General features: G+C 46.1%; 1 protein-coding gene across 1 annotated transcript in view; it reads left to right on the forward strand.

The window, feature by feature from the left end:
- Positions 1-25,740, forward strand: part of LOC146058637 (transient receptor potential cation channel subfamily M member 2-like) — a 262,847-nt gene that overhangs the window by 169,780 nt on the left and 67,327 nt on the right. Inside the window, exons 17-18 of the mRNA XM_083170910.1 lie at positions 15,888-16,092; positions 19,453-19,571. Of these exons, the coding sequence (XP_083027036.1) occupies positions 15,888-16,092; positions 19,453-19,571 (324 nt within the window). The remainder of the gene's footprint in view (positions 1-15,887; positions 16,093-19,452; positions 19,572-25,740) is intronic.

Below are 25,740 nucleotides of genomic sequence, written 5' to 3' on the forward strand. Positions count from 1 at the left end.
GTAAAAACTATTGCTTTAAACTGGGGCACTATGAGTCCCAGCAAGCCTCCCCCGCAAGCTGGGACTTGGAGAACCACAAGTCCCAGCCTGTGGGGCATTAAAGGGCCCACTGGCACTTGTAGTTCTACACTAAAAAAAATAGTGAAATACTGTAAATACACATTGACACACAATAAAACTTTAAGACATCCAAAGCCCACACATACTGATACTTATCTTGAGCCTGTAGGTAGGTCCCAGGGTCTTGATCCAGTGCCTTGTCCTGCTCCATGTCAGCGGTCGGCTCCATCTGTGTCGGCGGCGTCCATCCGGGTCCGAAGAAATCCATGGGGGACCTGTGGAAGGAAATCCTACTCATCCAGGTCCTCCGTGGAAGATCTGAAGTCTTGATCCGCCGTAGTCCTGGACTTCTGTCACCTTCTGTGACAAGCCAGCGACTCCATCGGCTCCCCGCATCGGACTGTCAGAGAGGCGCAGAGATCCTTCATCCTCCGCGCCTCTCATCAGAATGATTCTATTGGCCGCTTAGCGCGGCTTCTGATTGGCCGCTAAGTGGCCAATAGAATCATTCTGATGAGAGGCGCGGAGGATGAAGGATCTCTGCGCCTCTCTGACAGTCCGATGCGGGGAGCCGATGGAGTTGCCGGCGTGTCACAGAAGATGACAGAAGCCCAGGACTACGGCGGATCAAGACTTCAGATCTTCCATGGAGGACCTGGGTGAGTAGGATTTCCTTCCACAGGTCCCCCATGGATTTCTTCGGACCCGGATAGACGCCGCCGACACAGACGCCGCCGACACAGATGGAGCCGACCGCCGACATGGAGCAGGACAAGGCATCGGATCAAGACCCTGGGACCTACCTACGGGCTCAAGATAAGTATCAGTATGTATTTGTGTAATGTGTATTTATTTAACTATTTTTTTTACTGTGGAACTACAAGACCCAGCGGGCCCTTTAATGCCCCGCAGGCTGGGACTTGTGGTTCTCCAAGTCCCAGCTTGCGGGGGAGGCTTGCTGGGACTCATAGTTCCACAGTTTAAAACAATAGTTTTTACATCTATTTTTTTACACCGAATCAGCCCGGTGTCCACCGCCCAGGGGCATCGAGGACAGCACCAGGCTTCAGCCTGGTCAGGTAAGTCCTGGAGGGGGGGAACCCCTTTATTGGGGGGGTCCCAACTCCCCCAGGGCCCCTGGTCAGGCTGACCGGTCAGGGGCTGAATGCTTTGGCCGGGGGGGCTTGTGTAAAAAGTCTCCCCCCGGCTGTGGCATTACCCTGCTGGCTGGTTTGGCCTAAAACTGGTTCTTAAAATACGAGGAACCCCTAGTCATTTTGTCCCCCGTATTTTGGAAACCAGCCCCGGACCTGGAGCCTGGGACTGGTTTTAAAAAATCGGGTAACCCCTATTTGTCGGATTTCCTGATTTTTTATTACCGGCCCCGGCTCTTTCAGCCTGGTGCTGGTTTCAGCTGTGGGGGGGGACCCCTAGTCATTTTGTCCCCCGTATTTTGGAAACCAGCCCCGGACCTGGAGCCTGGGACTGGTTTTAAAAAATCGGGTAACCCCTATTTGTCGGATTTCCTGATTTTTATTTACCGGCCCCGGCTCTTTCAGCCTGGTGCTGGTTACAGCTGTGGGGGGGACCCCACGCTGTTTTTATTTATTTATTTCTCTATTTTTTTACACTGCAGCCTGCACGGATCTGACTGATCCGTGCAGGCTTCTGCCGTATTTTCGTGGCAGTTTTACACTAATTTGCGGCTGTATTATCAATACGGCCGCTTAGTAAATCAGGAACCACTAATCTTTTGAATGGTGATTTCTGCCGTATTCTTTCGATGGTGTAGACATTCGTATTTGTAAATACAAATACGAATGTCCCATCATTAAGAATACAAAAATATGTTTTTTTGGCATAGTAAATGCCAAAAATACGTATACACCCCAAAAAATTGTATTTTCGTATGAAAATACAATTTTTTTTCCACTCATTTTTTTTAGTAAATTTCCCCCCTTTGTATACAAGTTATTTTGTCAATTTCCAAAATAAGACCTAGACTTCGTTCAAAACAGATAGTTCTTTATTTCACAACCAACCAAACGCATTTCGTCAAAATAACTTAATCAGGGGCGTGGCTAGAGGTGATACATAAAAACAAAGGGCATTTGCTATTGAGCATCAAAAAATACGTTTTTATATAAATAAATAAAATAAATGATATATACCCACAGTAAGGTCTGTACAGCGATGGACACTTATACTGATTTAAAAACGGAACGGACCTATAAAAATATAAGATTGCTGTGATCCGAGGATGAGCAAGCAATAATAAATGAAAATCCAGTATTCGGAAAATTGTATGTGATGAAATTAATATACAATTTCTCACCTATCAATTTAGTAGAGAAAGTGAAGTGAATTTTGGAGAAATAGAATCTTTATTCGGCCAAAGAGGGGCCTATAACAAAACAAGATTCACTAGAATTCCTACGACTAGTATTTTTGATATAGTCCTTTAACATAACAATATAAATAAGAAAAATATATATATAGGTAGGCACATGCCTAATTTTTTTAAATACGGTAAGTCCTAACTTATGGTGTGTACACACGGTGAGATATGTTTCCGATGTTGCCGATATAGTGAACATCGGAAGCCACATTGCATGCAAATCGCATGTGTTTTTAGGGCTTGCGAGCCCGATGCGCTGCCGATGCGCGCTCCCGTGTGACCGCAAATCGGCAGCCAGATAGAGAGGGCAGCCAAGACTATATAGTGCAAATCTGCACTATATAGTCTAAATTGTGCCCCTCCATGCATGCCATAAGATGCGAGTCCCGATGCGATCCGATCGTATCGGGACTCGCATAGCACGGCAAATCGCCCCCGTGTGTACACACCATTAGAGTTTTCTAAAGAATGGTTTTTCCTCCATAGTAATGTAGCAATCTCCCAGGAAGGGTAATACACCTAAAAAGGGGGATGATCGCATAGATCAGGGGGAGCCAACTCCAGTCCTCGAGAGCATCCAACAGTTCACATTTCCCAGACAACCTACAGTAGCTGCTGCACAGGTGCACTCATTACTGTCTGACACATTATAAGTGATCCACAGGTGGAGCCAATTACGTCACCTGTGATTCTGTGAGGAGACCTGGAAAACATTAACTGTTGGTAGCTCTCGAGGACTGGAGTTGGCTCCCCAGGCAAAGACCTTATTTTCAGTAGTCACACAATATGAAGTATTGTATTTTTCTATATAATTTTGGAAATTGTCCGTTTATTCTACTGAAAAGATACAGCTAAAAGGCTGGATACATATTCCCGAACAGGGCATAGGACGGATGCAACAAACATAAAATGTGTATATAAGGTCTTTTGATTAAGTATGAACAAAGTAAACAAAACAAAGTTGAACTTTTATATTTTTAGGGGTTACAGATGAAAGAAACACGTACACCTAACATGTGAACACTGTGTATGGCTCCTCCACTGGCTGATAGTGAATGACTGGGAGCTGGGTCGCTGCTTTTATAGGGCAGTGGGAGGTGACATACTTCCGTTTATATAAATTAAATAAAAATGATTTTTTAAGTAAGTGGGGACTGCATAGTATACGGAAGTTTACTGTATCTGTATCTGGAATGCTTGTGGTCCCGAGCATTTGGGGTAAGGGATACTCAACCTGTATTAGCAACATTGAGGAGGGTAATGATAAGGATGATGTTGAGTTGGCTTGTTTCAATTTTGCCAATAAATAACACCATTAGCCTCCTTAAACCCATTAGTAGTTTGGACTGTGGTGGCCCAAACAAATCAGGCACTTCAGTCACAAAAGTGTCAGTTACTCTGCCTGAAGTGCTGGGTTTGTTAGAATGCATGCTTTTTTTTTAAAAGAAAGAAATATAATAAAGATCACTCGCTCACCCTCTCTACCTCCTCTCTCCCTCTCTCAATCAGCCTGATCACTGCCTTTGTAGCCCTCTGGCCCCAGATTTTGCCTGGCTCCTGTAAATTGTGCATTCACCTGGCCCAGATTTATACCATTTGCTGTACAGGGCCATTGCAAATGTATGCAGTGGCTTTAGCCTGTTCATTCAGAACTTTTCTCCCTCACACTTGTGTGTGCCCTAGTGCATTCTCTATGATGTGTGCATGCTTGACTGTGTGTCACATCCCCATTTATCATTGCCTCCCTAGAGGTGAGCCCAGCACCCAAAAAGCATGCTGCTCACCCCCTTCCCCTCCATGCACCAATTTTACCGTCATTGCAATCAAGTGTTCCCCAGCCTTCCGGCCTTCTTCAGTATAGTGCGGCCTGCACATGGGGCAGTGGGACATTACTAAACGTCTCTGTCCTCAACCCTGGGGCAGTACGGATGGTGAAATGGTTATAGCATTACTGCCTCACAGCGCTGAGGTCATGGGTTCTACCCCTATCATGTGTTATATATACGGGGCAGTACGGATGGTGTAATGGTTACATTACTGCCTCACAGCACTGAGGTCATGGGTTCTATCCCAACCATGTGTTATATATACGGGGCAGTACGGATGGTGAAATGGTTATAGCATTACTGCCTCACAGCACTGAGGTCATGGGTTCTATTCCCACCATGTGTTATATATACGGAGCAGTACGGATGGTGTAATGGTTACATTACTGCCTCACAGCACTGAGGTCATGGGTTCTATCCCCACCATGTGTTATATATACGGGGCAGTACGGACGGTGTAATGGTTATAGCATTACTGCCTCACAGCGCTGAGGTCATGGGTTCTATTCCCACCATGGGTTATATATTTGGGGCAGTAGGGATGGTGTAATGGTTAGCATTACTGCCTCACAGCACTGAGGTCATGGGTTCTATTCCCACCATGTGTTATATATTCGGGGCAGTATGGATGGTGAAATGGTTACATTACTGCCTCACAGCGTAGAGGTCATGGGTTCTATTCTTACCATGTGTTATATATACGGGGCAGTATGGACGGTGTAATGGTTAGCATTACTGCCTCACAGCACTGAGGTAATGGGTTCTATTCCCACCATGTGTTATATATACAGGGCAGTACGGATGGTGTAATGGTTACATTACTGCCTCACAGCACTAAGGTCATGGGTTCTATTCCCACCATATGTTATATATACTGGGCAGTACAGACGGTGTAATGGTTACATTACTGCCTCACAACGCTGAGGTCATGGGTTCTATCCCCACCATGTGTTATATATACGGGGCAGTATGGATGGTGTAATGGTTAGCATTACTGCCTCACAGCGCTGAGGTCATGGGTTCTATTCCCACCATGTGTTATATATACGGGGCAATACGGATAGTGTAATGGTTAGCATTACTGCCTCACAGCACTGAGGTCATGGGTTCTATTCCCCCCATGTGTTATATATACGGAGCAGCACGGATGGTGTAATGGTTATCATTACTGCCTCACAGCACTGAGGTCATGGGTTCTATTCCCACCATGTGTTATATATACTGTACTGGTCAGTACGGACGGTGAAATGGTTACATTACTGCCTCACAGCACTGAGGTCATGGGTTCTATTCCCACCATGTGTTATATATACGGAGCAGTACGGACGGTGTAATAGTTACATTACTGCATCACAGCACTGAGGTCATGGGTTCTATTCCCTCCATGTGTTATATATAGGGGGCAGTATAGATGGTGTAATGGTTAGTATTACTGCCTCACAGCATTGAGGTCATGGGTTCTATCCCCACCATGTGTTATATATACGGGGCAGTATGGATGGTGTAATGGTTAGCATTACTGCCTCACAGCGCTGAGGTCATGGGTTCTATCCCCACCATGTGTTATATATACAGGCAGTACGGTTGGTGTAATGGTTAGCATTACTGCCTCACAGCACTGAGGTCATGGGTTCTATCCCCACCATGTGTTATATATACAGTGCAGCACGGACGGTGTAATGGTTAGCATTACTGCCTCACAGCACTGAGGTCATGGGTTCCATTCCCATCATGTGTTATATATACAGTGCAGCACGGACGGTGTAATGGTTAGCATTACTGCCTCACAGCACTGAGGTGATCTGCAAGGAGGGTGTGTGTTGCAGGTGCTCCTGAGAAGGTAGAGACTCAGACTTTTGCAGTAGCTCCTCCTCTGGGAATCCCCAAGCCAGGGGACCCTGGTGGGGGAAGTTTGCAGGCATGGGCCTGCTGTACCTTTCTATGGTACGTGGAGGAGGCCATGCAGTTGAGAGCCAATCCAAGAGGAAGAATATCCCTGCTGTTGCAACACCTGCAGCAGGAGCCTCAGACAAAGATACAGTGAGTACAATGGAAAATGTCCCCCCGGATGAATCCGGAGGTACCCCTGTGGCAAGCCAGCCACGGGGGGAAATGATGGAAGAACCCGGCGGGGATGCAAACGCCGGTGGTGACATAGCAGTCGCTGTGGGGGGACCTAGTAAAATGATGTCAGAAGAGTCTGAGGAAGAAATGCAGTCTGAGGATGAAGACTTAAGTGCAGAAGAAGATAATGCTTTTGAGAAAATGGGTCTGGAGGAATTAAGTAAAGAGGCAAAAAAAGTTTATTAAAGAGTCTATAAAGCAAAGAAAAAGAGAAATTCTGGCCATTCATGGGAGCCCCAAGTATGGAGAGATAAGATTGTTACAAATTCAAAAATCTTGTCAAAGTTAAAGACTCATATTGCAAAAAAAATGAAAGGTGAAAGAAAAATCAAAGATTTACCTCAGGCGGAGAAAGGGTTAATTGCAAGCCAGGAGCTTTAGGATTCCCTTGCTCCAGCTGATGCAGATGAGGTCATGGAGAGCAGTTGCAGAGGAGGTGGCCCATTCCCTGCAAGTCCAGATCAGCTGATGGAAAAAACTAGCGGCATGGAGAAAAACACTATCAGACAGGCAAGCAAGATGCTGCTGCAGAGTGAGAAGCCCTGGCAAATGGATTCAGAGGAAAAGAGAGTGCAGCTTGCAGCTGGACCAGTCGATACAGAGGGAAAAGGCACCGAAAAAATGACGCAGGTCCCCCGGGACGCAGTAAGTATGAGAGTTGCAAATGTTGTGTCCCGGGGAGACCCGGGTGACAAGTCTGAAACCAATGACAAAAACTGTATGATACAGGACAGTGCTCTAACTCAGGCTGTGGGTGCAGGTAAAGGGGAAAGTTTTGTCTACATTGCAGACAGTACTCCTAACCTTGCAGGGCAGCTGGGGGAGGGGGAAATATGGACAGTGAAAAAATGGATACAAATTGTGCGATGACGGATGATAGGCAGATGCCCGGACGGAGCAATGTTACTGCTACTGTCAAATTTTTTTTTAAAGGTGTTAAAGAAACGGCTGAGAGTAATGATAATGTTTCTTCCATAAATGTAAAATTGTGTGAAGCTAAAAAGTTGGCACAGGGCCAAAAAATGTTTAAATAAGGCAAATTTAAAGGTGGATGAGGCACAAATAATGCAAACTGTATATGGGGATGTACTAGTACCTGAAAGAGCTGGGGCTGCTTTCAAGTTGATTGCAGAAAACATCCGTACAAAGGAAGTGCAGGTAAAAGCCGGTGAGGGTAGTGGAGTTTCTAAGCTTCGAACTCCAGACCCAATTCAAATGCCAGCACCTATATCTTATGCCAATATGATAAAACAAACAAATAAAAGAAATGAAGACAGACAAAGTCAGGTCATGAGCCAGAGTGTCATTCAGAGAAGGAGAAATGTGATACAGTTTAAGTGGGTTAAGTCAGATCCGGTCCCCACAAAAGAAAAATTTCTTAATTTAATCTTTACTCTGGGTTGCAGTGCTCATGACCTAACGGCATGTATCCATCCAGAAAGGTCTCAAATTTTTGATCTCAGTTTTGTTTTTATGAGGAAAATGAACGAGGTTGTAGACCAATGGCAAGTAAGAAAATTTGAAGAAGCTTATAAAGGTTATAAAATTTTATCAGTGTTAAAACCAGAGAATATCAGAGGATATTGGTGAGAGATGAAACTATCCCAGCTGATGAAATAAAGTACTGGTTGAGTAGACAATGCATCTGGATAGGGGACATGGTTAAGGTTGGACACACCTTAGGAGTCTGGGAAGGTTAGGAAAAAAAACAGTTTGTATCCCAATTGCACACTGAATGAGAAATATAATAATCAGATAATACAGAGATCTTGGTTGCATATATCTGCAGATATAGGGCTAAGGCCCCAGGCCGTACGTCAAGGCATCTCTGTCACTGGGGGTCCCTAACACTGGGTATGGGTCTGGGGTGTGGGCCCCCAATATGCCGGCACAGGCTGACTACTCCAGGGCAGCACACAAATGAAAATTAGTAGGTGTTAATAAGAAGCACATAATTGCTATGTACGGAGGTGAAGGTGTGATTAAAATAATACATACAATGTGATAGGGAAAAACATAAATGTTAATAAAGTGTTAGGGTGTGCTACCCTGGAGCAGACCAGCCATACCAACAAAGAGGGAATCACACTCCCAAACCCATCCCATGCACAATAACATAGATGGGTCAGCATTAGGAGGGATTGCTGACACCTGAGTGCCATTGGAGAAGCCAGGGGTATCTCCAGGTAAGCTGGCTCTCAGATGTTGTAAGCCATTATAATGTGGCCTTACACTGGGCTATTAGGCCTAATAATTTGTTATTGTGCATGGGATGGGTTTGGGAGTGTGATTCCCTCTTTGTTGGTATGGCTGGTCTGCTCCAGGGTAGCACACCCTAACACTTTATTAACATTTATGTTTTTCCCTATCACATTGTATGTATTATTTTAACCACACCTTCACCTCCTTACATAGCACTTATGTGCTTCTTATTAACCCCTACTAATTTTCATTTGTGTGCTGCCCTGGAGTAGTCAGCCTGTGCCGGCATATTGGGGGCCCACACCCCAGACCCATACCCAGTGTTAGGGACCCCCAGTGACAGAGATGCCTTGACGTACGGCCTGGGGGCTTAGCCCTATATCTGCAGATATATGCAACCAAGATCTCTGTATTATCTGATTATTATATGTATATTTCTCATTCAGTGTGCAATTGGGATACAAACTTTTTTTTCCTAACCAGATTTACCCCTCCCTGTTGGCACCTGAATGACATTACCTCTGATTGAGCAGCTTGCCAATAAAAGAGTCTGCCCCCGCCCTAAAACAATTCCCTTAGTCTCCCCCAGTATGTCTGTCTGTGTACTGTTTTGTTTGTTAGTTCTATCTGCAACTAAAGAAGATAAAAGAAGTAGGTAGGAGAGTAATGACCCTCCATTCAGAAGGTCAATAACCAGAAAACGTAAAAGGAAAAAGCTATATCGCAACAATAAAATTGATAGAATAACATTATGTATCAAACACAGCTGTGGTTTGTACAGGGGTGGGCGGAGTCGACCAGGGATCGCGGAAAAAAAGGGAACAAGGGAATGAGGTCTACGATACTTAGAAAAGCAGAGACTAAGATTTATGAAAATATCAGTCAGTTAAGATAAAGAGGAGTAGCTATATTATATCTAAAACTCAAAGAACATCGCGATCCCAGGTCCATACGCCCATCCCTCAGTATATAATGGAATGGATTAAGTAGAAAAGTGGTCGATCTCCCGCAATCTCTGTACATTGCAGAATGAATTTATTGTTATGTTTTGTAAAATGGAAAACAATAAAATGAGATTAAAAAAAAAAAAAAAAAAAAGAGTCTGGGGAGGTGCATGGTCTGTGCAGATAAGATTACATCAACTTAATGGACCCGCATCAGTCAGGCTTTCGTGCCCAACACTCCACAGAGACAGCACTGACTAAAGTTGTGAATGATCTGGTCACTGCTAAGTCTAAAGGCCACTACTCACTACTAATTCTTCTAGATCTCTCTGCTGCTTTTGACACTGTTGACCACACACTTCTCATACAAACACTACAATCCATAGGTCTTAAAGACACAGCCCTCTCTTGATTCTCATCCTACCTATCTAACCGCTCCTTTAGTGTTCGTTTCTCTGATTCTACCTCCTCTTCGCTACCTCTTTCAGTTGGAGTACCTCAGGGTTCAGTTTTAGGTCCCCTGCTTTTCTCAATCTATACCTCATCTCTTGGCAAACTAATCAGCTCCTTTGGATTTCAGTATCATCTGTATGCGGATGATACTCAGCTCTACCTATCCTCCCCGGACCTGTCCCCATCTGTATTGATCCGTGTCTCTGAATGCCTTTCTGCTGTTTCATCCTAGATGTCATCTCGCCACCTCAAACTTAATATCTCAAAAACAGAATTAATTATATTTCCGCCAATAAATAGTAGTTACCAACCTGATATCTCTAATGCTGTTGAGAAGATGACAATCACTCCTACCTCTCAAGCTCGCTGCCTAGGTGTTATCCTTGACTCAGAACTTTCCTTTGTACCCCACATTCAATCTGTCTCAAAATCATGCCACATGCACCTAAAAAACATATTTAAAATTCGCCCTTACCTTACACAAGACACTGCAAAAACTCTAATCCATGCTCTCATCATCTCACGCATTGATTATTGCAATAGTCTCCTTATTGGCCTTCCCCAATACAGACTCTCACCACTACAGTCCATTATGAATGCAGCTGCAAGGCTAATCTTCCTAGCCAGATGTTCATCGTCTGCAAAGCTACTCTGTCAGTCACTTCATTGGTTACCTGTATTCTACCGTATTCAATACAAAATTATTTTACTTACACACAAAGCCATAAACCAAACTACACCAACATACATATCTTATCTTATCTCAAAATATCATCCAACACGACCTCTACGCTCCTCCCAAGATCTGCGTCTCTCATCCACACTCATTACCCGCTCCCATTCCCGACTGCAGGACTTTCTTCGGGCTGCACCCACTCTGTGGAATGCCCTCCCAAGCACAATAAGACTCTCCTTCAGTCTCCAAACCTATCAGCGTTCCCTGAAGACTCATCTCTTCAGGCAAGCTTATCAAATTCCAAAACCAGTCATAGAACCTTGCGTTCTGGTGGAATCAATGCAATAAAGAATACAGTATCTATCCTTATGTATCAATGCCTATTTCCCTATAGATTGTAAGCTTGCGAGCAGGGCCCTCCTACATTTTGACTGTCTGTAAATACCCTGTTTTGTTGTATCACTGTCTGCTATTGTAAAGCGCAACGGAATATGCTGCGCTATATAAGAAACTGTTAATAAATAAAATAAATAAATAAATCAAGTTGAAGGAAGGAAAAAACATTTCCCTTCGGCTGCTTATATCGGGAGAGACCGTATACAGGTGTTCTATCCAGGCCAGCCAAGGACCTGTTTTCGTTGTGGGGAAGAGGGGCATATGAGCAGTGAATGTGGAAACGTAAAATGCTTCCTCTGCAACGAGGCAGGTCACCCCTCGAGGTCGTGTAACATAGTAAAATGTAACTTGTGCGGCCTTGAGGGGCATCCCTACAGTAGATGCCCAGAATCTATGCGCCATATGGATAGAACACCTGGAGCGGGAACAAAGGGGAAATTCAAAAAGGCTACAGTAGAAGAGGAGACTCGTAGTTTGGGAAAGAGACAAAGAATCAGAAAGGGAGGAACAGTTTCAGGAAGTGAGGAAGAGAAAAAGTGCCAGAAAAAGGAAATGGGATGAAAAGATAGTGAGCATATCCAACAGGTTTCTAGTTTTTTCTGAAGAAGATGAAGATAGTGAGGAGGAGGAGGAAGTCTATAAGGAAGGGGAGACTTTAGCTCTGAGGAAAGTTGAGAAAGAAGTAGGGAAGAGAAAGAAGAAAAAAGCAAATAAGGATGGGAAAGGGAAAACGCAAGGGAGACAGGGAAAGTGGTAAAATTAAGTAGTTCAAAAGAGAAAAAGGGAGAAGGAGAACAGGAAACAATACAAAGAGAGGTGGTGACAAGGGATGAAGGAGAGCAAGGTGACCCGAAAAGAAACGGAGTAGACTTGCTAAAGGCCTCCTGATCCTGTAAAAGTTAATATTGGTTTGTCTGAGGGTATGGCTGAGGATATGGATGCGTTGGGTGGTGGTAAATGTATGGAAAGATTTGGTATGGCCCTACACTATGGTTTTTTGCATGGATCCTCACCCCATAAGATGTGCCACCATTAATGTGGCTTCTATACATTCTGAGCGAGCTCGGTTCATGGCTTTTGATTTTTTTAGAACAGCAGAGGTAGACATGTTTTTCCTCCAGGAGACCAGACTGTGGACCCTAGAAGCTTTGCATAAGGCTAAAAGGGAGTGGAGTATGGGGCCCTCATTCTGGTCTCTTGCGGCCGAGTCGTACACTGGGGTGGCGGTACTTTTTTCCGGCATGGTAACCATGCACAGAATCATAGAAATTGAAGTAGGAAGATGTATGGTTTTGGATGTCACCTTTAGAGGACATGACCTGAGGCTGATCAATATCTATGGTCCCCAAAAAGCTTGGGATAGGAAATGTCTTTTTGAGTTGATAAAACCATTCTTATTCACAGCCCAAAAGGTCATTTTTGGTGGCGATTTTAATGCCGTCGTAAGACCCAAAGACAGAGGAGGTGCCAAAAGCAGTAGGGCCTTGGGCTATGATGCAAATTAATTAGTTAGAATGGTTAGAGAGGCTGGTCTGGTGGATGTTCATATTAGGCATACTCCGGACCTCACTGGTTACACTTTTTATAATGGTCAGAATAGAAGTAGAATAGATAGATTTTTTGGTAAAACAAATTCAAAAACTTCCTAGAGCCAGTATGATTTTCAGATCACTGCTTTCTTAGTTTTTCATTGAATGCTTCACAGACCATCCAGAAAGGGAGGGGTCTGTGGAGGCTGAACTCAGAGCTCCTAAAGAAAGAGAGTGTGAAGCAATCTCTCAGAGGTCTCTTTGAGGATCATGAATCACTGTTGGAGGCAGGATGGAGTAAATCAGAGTGGTGGGAGGAAATTAAAAAGAAGGTCCAAGGTTTTTTCTAATTAAAAACAGAGAATTGAAAAAAGAGTGCCTACTATGTTCTTAAAAGGAAATTGGATTTCTTGATCTCTGAGGGTGGAGATGGTGGGTAAATCTCCCAGGTGAAGGCTCAGATGAAGGAATTTCAGTATAACCGATTGGCATCTTTGATTCTGGAGAGGGATTATGGTACATACCACTCATCGGATCCCTACCAGAGTTGTAGAAAAGCCGTCGAGGCAAGAGAAGTCAGTGGCCTATATGATGGAAGGGGTGTGATTCAGGAGAGGAGGGAAGGCATCCTGGAAGTCATTAGAGCCTATTATTCTGATCTTTTGTCTGAGCAAGCACCTATCAGAGAGCGGATGGAGACTTTTCTGAGGGAGACACCAGGTCTGATGGAGCCAGATGGCTCTCTTGAGTGTTTGGACAATAAGATTGGAGTAGAGGAAATTAGGGAAGCAATTGATGGTTTGACATCAAAAAAGTCACCTGGACCGAATGGTCTAACATCGGAGTTCTATAAGGAATTCTCTGATGTTCTAGCTCCCTGTCTCACGGATGTGTTCAATGCAAGTTTGGAGGAAGGAAATCTGCCTCCTTCCATGATACGGTCGGCTCTAATCTTATTGTCCAAAGGGAAAGACCCAGCCCGTATTGAGAATTGGTGCCCCATCGCTCTTCTTAATACGGACAGTAAGATTTTGGCAAAAGTTTTCTTTAACAGAATAATGGAGTTTTCTGAGAGGCTTCTCTCCCCCTCCCAGCACTGTACGGTGAAGGGGCGTAGCACTTTTAGTGCGGTCTTGGTGTCTGGGAAGCCGTGGAGCAGTGCAGGGCTGGGGTATCTTTGGAAATTACTTGAAAGGTATGGCTTTCCGTCAAAAATGGTCAATTGGTTAAAGGTCCTTTATAAAGAGGCCGAGAGCTTCCCACTTGTGAATGGTTGGGTAGGGCCTAAATTTGGGGTAAGCTCGGGTGTGCGTCAGGGTTGCCCCCTGAGCCCTCTTTTATACCCTTTTGCAATTGATTCTTTCGTGAGGCACCTTGATAAAGCTGGCGTTGAGCCCATTGAAACGCGTTGGTGCTTTCCAGATCCAGTATTGTTAAACCACCCAGTAAAGTTGGACCCACCTGCTGATTTCGCTGACCACCTGGTCCCCGCAAGTTTGGATGTCTTTGGCTGAATTACACCTGGCTTAAGTGGATACTAAGTGTTAAGAGGTTGTAGTCCCAAACAAACCATTTTAAAGGATTCCCTCACACAACATCACAGGACTAAGACGCTGTGTGGACTCCATTACCATTTGGGATATGGATCAAATTGATGTTTGTAAATTTATGTGAAATTATATTTTATATTGTATATGAAATGGTATATATATTTTTGTAAAAAAGGGTGCAATCTTCAATAAAGAAGCATTGTCATGGGTTCTATCCCCACCATGCGTTATATACGGGGCAGTACGGATGGTGTAATGGTTAGCATTACTGCCTCGCAGCGCTGAGGTCATGGGTTCGATTCCCACCATGAACCTAACTGTGCGGAGTTTGTATATTCTCCCCGTGCTTGGGTGGGTTTCCTCCGGGTACTCCGGTTTTCTCTCACAATCCAAAAATATACTGGTAGGCTAATTGGCTCCTAACAAATTAACCCTAGAATGTCTGTGTGTGCCTGTACATGTGGTGGGGAATATAGATTGTAAGCTCCACTGGGGCAGGGACTGATGTAAATGTTCAACTATACTCTGTAAAGTGCTGCGGAACCTGTGTGCGCTATATAAGAAACTGTTAATAAATAAATAACCCTCTCAATGTCATCACTGCATGTCCAAGCTACACCTACACACTGCAAGTGTTAGGATTCGCCTCCAGCGGATCTGTGTTATGCGCAGATTCCCATATTCTGTGTGTAGTTTCATGTTCTCCCTGGATTCTGCTCCCTGGGTTTATCCCAGCCTGTGTGTGTGTGTTTACTCGCTGGTGGCATCCAGTGGTCAGCCTGGGCCATTGCAGCTCACTTTCAGTGCTGTGTGTTCTGGACTCAGGTGTCTTGATTAGGCTCCTAGCCTGCAGTGCACACCTTTAGGCAATGTGTAATCAGCACCACTTTGTGCTCACTATAAAGACTCTCTGCTCACACACTCCGGTGCCAGTTATAGTATTCAGTTGCATTGTTTAGTTCGTTGTAGTCCACTCTGTCCTGCTTCAGTCAGCGTTCTGTCAGCCTATGTCAGAGTGTGTTCCTGGTCCTGGTTCCTGTTGGGAGCCTTCCTATTGCTCCACGCCTGTCCTGCCCTGCCTGGTTTGGTCCTGCGGTGTCTGGGATTCAGCTTGTCTGCCCGGCTGTACACTCATCTGCCCAAGAGATCTGCAAGTGGTGGTCTGGGACTCCGTCATCTTCTCAGATAAGTCAGGGGTTACCCTGTCTTTCTCCTTACGCAGTTTTGACACACGGTGTCACTGGGCATGATAGTCATTTCATTATATAACATCTCATTAGCATTGTTGCCATTTCATTGTATATCATCCCACTTGCATTGTTACCAGTCAGTGTCACCTGCTCAGCCCGTATTTCTTTTGGGTTTCTGGGAGTTCCCCGACATAGGGTATTAGTTAGCTTGTCCCCTTGCTCTCTCCTGGTCTTGGTGGGCGCGTTGTCACTCTTAAGACCAGGTGGCATCGGGGTTGGAGACAGACTAACTGTCTCCTTCGAACGCGGCTATTATTGGCGAAGCCTAGTTCTGCACGCGCCCGCCAACTCCAGTCTGAGGCAACGGAGGTAGGTCGGCGGGGACACTCCCAGAACCCTTACAGCAAGTAGTGATCATACAATACGGGTATCATACATCTCAGTCCTCATGGACACGTCTGTTCTTCTCTGCGGCTGAATGATGTTGGATACTGTTATACTGTATGTACTAATGGGAAATGTCTCCTTCTCTCCCACAGACCTAAACCCTACAGCTGCCTATGGAAGTTCCTGGCCTTCTTCAACGCCCCAATGATCAAGTTCTATTATAATGTTGCATCATACGCCGGCTTCCTGTGGCTCTATGCTTATGTCATAATAGTTGATTTCCAGAGATACCCGACTTGGAGAGAATATCTCCTGTACGCCTGGGTCATCACCCTCCTGTGCGAAGAGCTGCGACAGGTACCATACAATATATATATATTATACTCTATGCATTGCAATACACCGTGTATACAGAGGTTGTGGGCCAATATGCAGCCCTAGGGGTCACACTGCAACCTCATCATAGTTCACAAAGTAGTCACATAGATAATAATACAAAGGGCAGAACAGTACCGTACATCAGAGGTGGCACAGCACATTATACCGTACATCAGAGGTGGCACAGCACATTATACCGTACATCAGATGTGGCACATCACATTATACCGTACATCAGAGGTGGCACAGCACATTATACCGTACATCAGATGTGGCACATCACATTATACCGTACATCAGAGGTGGCACAGCACATTATAACATACATCAGAGGTGGCACAGCACATTATACCGTACATCAGAGGTGGCACAGCAAATTATACCGTACATCAGAGGTGGCACATCACATTATACCGTACATCAGATGTGGCACAGCACATTATACCGTACATCAGATGTGGCACATCACATAATACCGTACATCAGAGGTGGCACAGCACATTATACCGTACATCAGAGGTGGCACATCACATTATACCGTACATCAGAGGTGGCACATCACATTATACCGTACATCAGATGTGGCACAGCACATTATACCGTACATCAGATGTGGCACAGCACATTCTACCGTACATCAGATGTGGCACAGCACATTCTACCGTACATCAGAGGTGGCACAGTAAATTATACCGTACATCAGATGTGGCACATCACATTATACCGTACATCAGATGTGGCACATCACATTATACCGTACATCAGAGGTGGCACAGCACATTATACCGTACATCAGATGTGGCACATCACATTATACCGTACATCAGAGGTGGCACATCACATTATACCGTACATCAGATGTGGCACATCACATTATACCGTACATCAGATGTGGCACATCACATTATACCGTACATCAGAGGTGGCACAGCAAATTATACCGTACATCAGATGTGGCACATCACATTATACCGTACATCAGAGGTGGCACAGCACATTATACCGTACATCAGATGTGGCACATCACATTATACCGTACATCAGATGTGGCACATCACATTATACCGTACATCAGAGGTGGCACATCACATTATACCGTACATCAGAGGTGGCACATCACATTATACCGTACATCAGATGTGGCACAGCACATTATACCGTACATCAGATGTGGCACAGCACATTCTACCGTACATCAGATGTGGCACAGCACATTATACCGTACATCAGAGGTGGCACAGCACATTATACCGTACATCAGATGTGGCACAGCACATTTTACCGTACATCAGAGGTGGCACATCACATTATACCGTACATCAGAGGTGGCACAGCACATTATAACATACATCAGAGGTGGCACAGCACATTATACCGTACATCAGAGGTGGCACAGCACATTATACCGTACATCAGATGTGGCACAGCACATTATACTGCACATCAGATGTGGCACAGCACATTATACCGTACATCAGATGTGGCACAGCACATTATACCGTACATCAGATGTGGCACAGCACATTATACCTAACATCAGAGGTGGCACAGCACATTATACTGTACATCAGAAGTGGCACAGCATATTATACTGCACATCAGATGTGGCACAGCACATTATACCGTACATCAGAGGTGGCACAGCACATTATACCATACATCAGATGTGGCACAACACATTATACCATACATCAGATGTGGCACATACATCAGATGTGGCAAAGCACATTATACCATACATCAGAGGTGGCACAGCACATTATACTGCACATCAGAGGTGGCACAGCACATTATACCGCACACTAGATATGGCATAGCACATTATACCATACATCAGATGTGGCACAGCACATTATACTGCACATCAGATGTGGTACAGCACATTATACCGTACATCAGATGCGGCACAGCACATTATACCGTACATCAGATGCGGCACAGCACATTATACCGTACATCAGATGCGGCACAGCACATTATACCGAACATCAGATGCGGCACAGCACATTATACCGTACATCAGATGCGGCACAGCACATTATACCGTACATCAGATGCGGCACAGCACATTATACCGTACATCAGATGCGGCACAGCACATTATACCGTACATTAGATGCGGCACAGCACATTATACCGTACATCAGATGCGGCACAGCACATTATACTGTACATCAGATGCGGCACAGCACATTATACCGTACATCAGATGCGGCACAGCACATTATACCAAACATCAGATGCGGCACAGCACATTATACTGTACATCAGATGCGGCACAGCATATTTTACCGAACATCAGATGCGGCACAGCACATTATACCGTACATCAGATGCGACACAGCACATTATACCGTACATCAGATGCGGCACAGCACATTATACCGTACATCAGATGCGGCATAGTACATTATACCGTACATCAGATGCGGCACAGCACATTATACCGTACATCAGATGTGGCACAGCACATTAAACCGTACATCAGATGTGGCACAGCACATTATACCGTACATCAGATGTGGCATAGCACATTATACCATACATCAGATGTGGCACAGCACACTATACGTACATCAGATATGGCACAGCACATTATACCGTACATCAGATGTGGCACAGCACATTATATTGTACATCAGATGTGGCACAGCACATTATACCGTACATCAGATGTGGCATAGCACATTATACCATACATCAGATGTGGCATAGCACATTTTATTGTAGATCAGATGTGGCACAGCACATTATACCGTACATCAGATGTGGCACAGCACATTATACCGCACATCAGATGTGGCACAGCACATTATACCGCACATCAGATGTGGCACAGCACATTATACCGCACATCAGATGTGGCACAGCACATTATACCGCACATCAGATGTGGCACAGCACATTATACCGCACCTCAGATGTGGCACAGCGCATTATACTGCACATCAGATGTGGCACAGCACATTATACCGCACAGGAGATGTGGCACAGCATATTATACCATACATCAGATGCGGCACAGCACATTATACTGCACATCAGGGGACTTGGAAGTTGACGCTGCAACTAGTTATAGTGCAGAGGATACAGACAGTGATGATTTATTTTATATTCCACCCTTTATTCTATACACAATTCTTTCCATTTTGAAGAATGTTTCTTTTTTCAGTTTGTGGGAACGGCAATGGGTCCTAGGCTCGCTCTTTGCATTGTTACCCTATACATAGTCATGGTATAGGGTTCTGCCTAGTAACTCCTTCTCACTGACCGCCCTTCCTCACATTCCTCTTCATGCTGAGACTTTTCCTCTGACGTTCTGGGTTTATCTCTTTGCAGTTATTTTATGATCCGGTCGGATACGGGTTCCTGACAAAGGCTTTCCGTTACATCTCTGGTTTCTGGAACCGGGTGGACACACTGGCGTTGTGTTTGTTTGCTGTGGGGGTCATCTGCAGGTGAGATGGTGATCATAGTGGATGAACTGCCCCAGGCAGAAATAGAGTTTGGTTTCAGGGGCCTATTCAGACCTGTTTGTTATGCACCAAATTCATCCCCGTCCCTGATGTTTTGGGTTTGCGCATGCCCACTCTCCGGGCCGTTCGTTCTGGGTAGGAAGGGCCAGTGCCGGGCAGGGAGGGCCAGTGCCGGGCAGGGAGGGCCAGTGCCGGTAAGGGAGGGCCAGTGCCGGGCGGGGAGGGCCAGTGCCGGGCGGGGAGTGCCAGTGCCGGGCGGGGAGTGCCAGTGCCGGTAAGGGAGGGCCAGTGCCGGGCGGGGAGGGCCAGTGCCGGGCGGGGAGTGCCAGTGCCGGGCGGGGAGGGGCAGTGCCGGTAAGGGAGGGGCAGTGCCGGTAAGGGAGGGCCAGTGCCGGGCGGGGAGGGCCAGTGCCGGGCGGGGAGTGCCAGTGCCGGGCGGGGAGGGGCAGTGCCGGGCAGGGGCTGGAGCAGGGGAACATCCAGTGTTTTATGGGAATCCCCAGGTGTGGTGGCGGCTGACGTCACATGGTGTCAGCGCCCAATCCGCAGGACAGCAGGTGCTAGAATTGTCAGTCCTGGTGAAGGCAGGAGAATCATATGATAGATGACGACCATGGAATGGTTTATCCTCCTTGCGGCCACATGTGAGGGGATGTGTTAGTCTGGGTAGCCTTTACTTGTTCGCTAGGCTGCACACATGTCTGAATCAGGCCTTAAATGTATTGACACACAGTTTGTCAACCTGTCAATGATTGGTGGCTTTTGCTATTGAATGGAAAAAAGCAACAGGAAATAAAATGCTTAATATAATGGTGTTCCTTTTATTTCTGTTCCTGCTTTCAATCATTGGTCAAATCCGTCTTAGTGGTCAAATCCGTCTATCATTGGTCAAATCCATCTATCAGTGGTGAAATCCGTCAATGATTGGTCAAATCCATCTATGATTGGTCAAATCCATCTACCAGTGGTCAAATCCGTCTATCAGTGGTCAAATCCGTCTATGATTGGTCAAATCCATCTATCAGTGGTGAAATCCGTCAATGATTGGTCAAATCCATCTATGATTTGTCAAATCCGTCTATGATTGGTCAAATCCGTCTATGATTGGTCAAATCCATCTATCAGTGGTGAAATCCGTCAATGATTGGTCAAATCCATCTATGATTGGTCAAATCCGTCTATGATTGGTCAAATCCGTCTATGATTGGTCAAATCTATCTATCAGTGGTCAAATCTATCTATCAGTGGTCAAATCCATCTACCATTGTCAAATCCATCTATCATTGGTCAAATCCATCTACCAGTGGTCAAATCCGTCTATGATTGGTCAAATCCATCTATCATTATCAAATCCATCACTTTGAGAAACTGCTCAATACTTAATCTACCACATGAAAGTGTACGGTCTTTGGGTTGAGTTAGAGATAATCAGTATAGACTCAGGGAGGAGGTAGGGAGGGTCTGGGTGGAGGTAGGGATGATCTGGGTGGAGGTAGGGATGGTCTGGGTGGAGGTAGGGATGGTCTGGGTGGAGGTAGGAATAGTGTGGGTGGAGGTAGGGATGGTCTGGGTGGAGGAAGGGAGGGTCTGGGTGGAGGTAGGGAGGGTCTGGGTGAAGGCAGGGATGGTGTGGGTGGAGGTAAGGATGGTGTGGGTGAAGGTAGGGATGGTGTGGGTGAAGGTAGGGATGGTCTGGGTGGAGGTAGGGATGGTCTGGGTGGATGTAGGGATGATCTAGGTGGAGGCAGGGATGGTGTGAGTGGAGGCAGGGATGGTCTGAGTGGAGGCAGGGATGGTGTGAGTGGAAGCAGGGATTGTCTGAGTGGAGGCAGGGATGGTCTTGGTGGAGGCAGGGGTGATCTGGTTGTGGGCAGAGATAGTCTTTGTTGTCTGGGCACTAACAAGAATGGTCTAGACATAGGTGGAGATGGTATCTGTAGGATAGGCAGAGAGGAAGATAGTTGTTTGGGCCTAGGTACAAATTGTCTGTGTGTCAAAAGAGATGGTATGGATGTAGCCAGAGGCCCCAATCCAAGGCCTCCAAGATGGCTGACTCACATTTTACATGCTCCTGAACATCTCTACAAAACAGCTTAAATTCTACACAGCTGACCAGAATCACCAAAAATATCCAAGGACTTACCTTTAACTTGTACTTCACTACATGGATGTCTCGCCAGAACAAACGGATTGCACTCCTGCACTGAGATGCACGCTGGATTGTATTTAAAACCCTGCCCCTTCTACTAGGACTGGCTTTACATCTTCAGGGAACATCACAGAACAAGGTACTGGAAAAACTAACTATCTCTATCAAGGTCCCCATTGACATCAGTTACCTATGCTTTCCGTCCAGTTACATATGTTTCTCTGTTCAGAAAAGATTCCCTTAGATTCCCTTAAAAGAATCTGATTCCACAACCACACAGGGCCCCAGTTTATTCCCAAGAGACATGTTATCTATACAAAGAATATACACTTTAAAAGCCTCACACTGGGATTTCACACCTACATGGGGAATGGCTTCTAACACCTCTCCACAAGCCTGCTTTGTTTCTGAATAACTTGTGTGACTAAATCACTAAATTAGCAACTGAAAAGGAAAGTTACTTGTAGTTTATTTAATGAATATCTGTCCAAAATACATATTTGTACAAGAAAGAAGCAACCAAACACAGCAATAACCTGGAGCACTCACAGACTTGAGGAAAAGTGTTTTCATCCTACTGGATACCACAAATATGGCGCCGCAGAAGGCTGCCTCGGAGCTGTGCAGCTCAACTAAACTACATGTCTCCCCTTGTCTCCCCCTGTCCTTGTCCTCGTTCATCACCCCCTCGAGTGTGATGACCCTGCCAAGTGTGGTAACCAAGCACAGCAGAGAAGCCCTTCTGTAATGGAGCTCACCCCTGGAGCAGACCACCCGTATGAGCCTGACGGAGCGGGACGTGGGCAGATCGGCAGCCCTCACAGTCCACACTGCCCTTGCTGCCCTGTCCAGAAAGGATGCAGCAAAGTTGAATGGCAGCTGTTGGAGAGTGGACTGGCGACCATGGAGAACCATTCACAGAGGTAGCAGAAAAGTAAACCCCCAGGGCTTACTTATGGGGGCCCAAAATAGAAGTGGTGTGACACAGTGCCCACCTGAGAAGATAGCCAGAACTGAGCCCACGACAACAATGAGGGCAATCCCAGCCAGGTCGCTGGCTCCCTCCAGTAGGAACAGACATGCCCCTACCACCGCCAAGTGGCCTGGAGGGGCCAAGTGGCCTGGAGGGGCCCCCCACCTAACTGCTAGGCTGACAGTAAGATATGTGAGGCTCAGGATTCGCAAGAGGGGACGCCGTGCTGGGGCCCTAGTTAAGTGGAGACGCAGAGGTCACAGATCTGCACTCCCAGCTATCCTACTCTCGAACACCCGATCCCTTGTAAACAAGATGGATGAGCTGTCCCTGCTCATAAATAATGCAAGATCAGGCACTGCTGGCTCATCTATCCTATGCTTCACTGAGACATGGCTAGATGAACTTATTGCCGACTCCTCTGTGATGCTGCTGGGCTACAGTCTCCTCAGGGCTGACCGTGACAAGGAGCTCACCGGAAAAACCAAGGGAGGAGGTATCTGCTTCTTCATAAATGAAGGGTGGTGCACCAACGTAAAAACTCTGAGTAAATTAAGCAGCCCTCAACTGGAGACACTCATCATTAAATGCAACCCATTCTACTCCCCCCGGGAATTTGCCTCAATAGTCCTGGTGGGGGTGTATATACCTCCCCAAGGAAATGCGAAAGAAGCCCAACTCCAACTGGCCACCAGGATAACAGACACAGAACTCAAACATCCGGAAGCACTGCTTATAGTGATGGGTGACTTCAACAGTGCCAACCTGTCCCTAAGTACAGACAGCAAGTCAGATGCCACACCAGGGAAGGACGTACCTTAGACCACTGCTACACCACTATCAAGTCTACTTACCGGGCTATCCCCCGGGCAGCTCTGGGCCTCTCTGACCATTGCATAGTCCACCTTCTACCAACTTACACCCAGAAGCTAAGGTCAGCTAAACAAGTGGTCAGATCAGTCAAAAGCTGGACAAACGAGGCAAAAATGAAGCTTCAGGCCTGTCTCGAATGCACCGACTGGGGAGTCTTTGAATCCTCCGCTACAAACCTAGACGATCTGACCGACACAGTGACAGCCTACATCAGCTTCTGCGAGGACCTGTGCGTGCCAATCAAAACAGCACGCACCTTCAACAACAACAAGCCATGGTTCAGCGGTCAACTCAGGAAGCTCCGTCGGGCAAAGGAAGAAGCCTATCGCAGTGGTGATATTGTCCTGTACAAACAGGCCAGGAACTCCATAACCCGGGAAATCAAGCTGGCAAAAAAAAGATTCTCAGACAAGCTGGCGAACAACCTGTCAACCAACGACCCCGCGTCAGCTTGGAGAGGCATGCAAGCTATAACCAACTACGTGATCTCTCGAACCCCCTCCACCATGCACCAGAAACTAGTGAACAAGTTGAACGATTTCTACTGCAGTTTCGAGAAGGAAGCTACCTGCATCAGTTCTACCCCTGACCGGGGCAAAATGGCTTGCCCACCCTCCTTCTAAAACTGCCACCCCCAGACCAAACAGAGGTAGAAGGAATGTTCAATAGGGTAAACCCTAGGAAAGCTGGAGGCCCAGATGGAGTGTCTCCATCTGCCCTCAAGACCTGTGCAACACAGCTCACCCCTATCTTTACCAGGATTTTCAACACTTCACTAGAAATGTGCAAGGTCCCCACCTGCTTCAAAGGCTCAATTATCATCCCGATTCCCAAGAGCTCAACTGCGAAAGACCTCAATGACTACAGGCCGATGGCACTAACACCGGTGGTCATGAAAGTGCTTGAACGTATGGTGCTGAACCACCTGAGAGTTGTGACAAATGCTCACCTCGACCCCCTGCAGTTTGCCTACCGAGCAAACAGAAGTGTCGAGGATGCAGTCAACCTAGGGCTGCACCACATTCTACAGCACCTGGACAGTCCAGGCACCTATGCAAGGATACTATTTGTTGATTTCAGCTCGGCATTCAACACTATCATCCCTCATATCCTGGAGCCAAAACTCCGTTCACTAGGAGTCCCAGAACCTACATGCTCCTGGATCACTGACTTCCTAACTGAAAGGAAACAGGCGGTGAAAGCAGGCGCATTCATGTCAAACACATGCAAAATTAGTACCGGTGCCCCTCAAGGATGTTTCCCTTCCCCCCCTACTCTACTCCCTCTACACAAACGACTGCACCTCAGCAGAACAGTCAGTAAAAATTATAAAATTTGCAGATGACACATTTTTTATCGGCCTAATCATGGATGGAAACGAGTCGGCATACAGACGGGAGGTGGATCGGCTAACTAAATGGTGTAGCAAAAACAACCTTGACCTCAACACCCTCAAAACGGTAGAGATGGTGGTGGACTTCAGAAGAAAACCAAATGCCATGCACCCACTCATAATATCTGACAGAGTAGTGTCGAGGGTCGACTCCTTCAAATTCCTAGGAACAAAGATTTCCTGCGACCTCAAATGGGGTCCCAACATCATTACAACTGTCAAGAAGGCCCAGCAGCGGTTGTTCTTCCTGAGGCAACTCAAGAAATCCAACATCCCGCAGGAGCTGCTGCTCATCTTCTACACTGCCATAGTAGAGTCTGTCCTTTGCTCCTTGATCACAATCTGGTTCGGAGAAGCAAACGAGAATGACAGACGAAAGTTGCAAAGAGTGGTGAGGATGGCAGAAAAGATCATTGGGGCGAAGCTCCCCACTGTCCAAGAACTATACCTAGCCAGGGTCAATAAGCGTGCAGGAAAGATCTTGGCGGACAAGCTACACCCTGGCCACAACCTGTTTGAACCCCTTCCGTCAGGCAGACGTTTTAGGTCCATCCCAGCAAAGATGACAAGAACTACAAAAGGCTTCTTCCCAATAGCTGTCCACCAACTAAAACAGTATTGAACGTACCAAATACTAAATACTAACTCGAACTTTTCTAGATATATGTGAAATGTATGTGATGTATGTTTATGCCTCTCTTCCCACCCCCTTTGTATTCCCTGCTTGATGCTGCACTGTTACCACAAAAATTTCCAAGCATAC

This window comes from Crinia signifera, chromosome 2 (genome assembly GCF_055691185.1).
Source record: "Crinia signifera chromosome 2, ASM5569118v1, whole genome shotgun sequence".
NCBI classification, from domain to species: domain Eukaryota; kingdom Metazoa; phylum Chordata; class Amphibia; order Anura; family Myobatrachidae; genus Crinia; species Crinia signifera.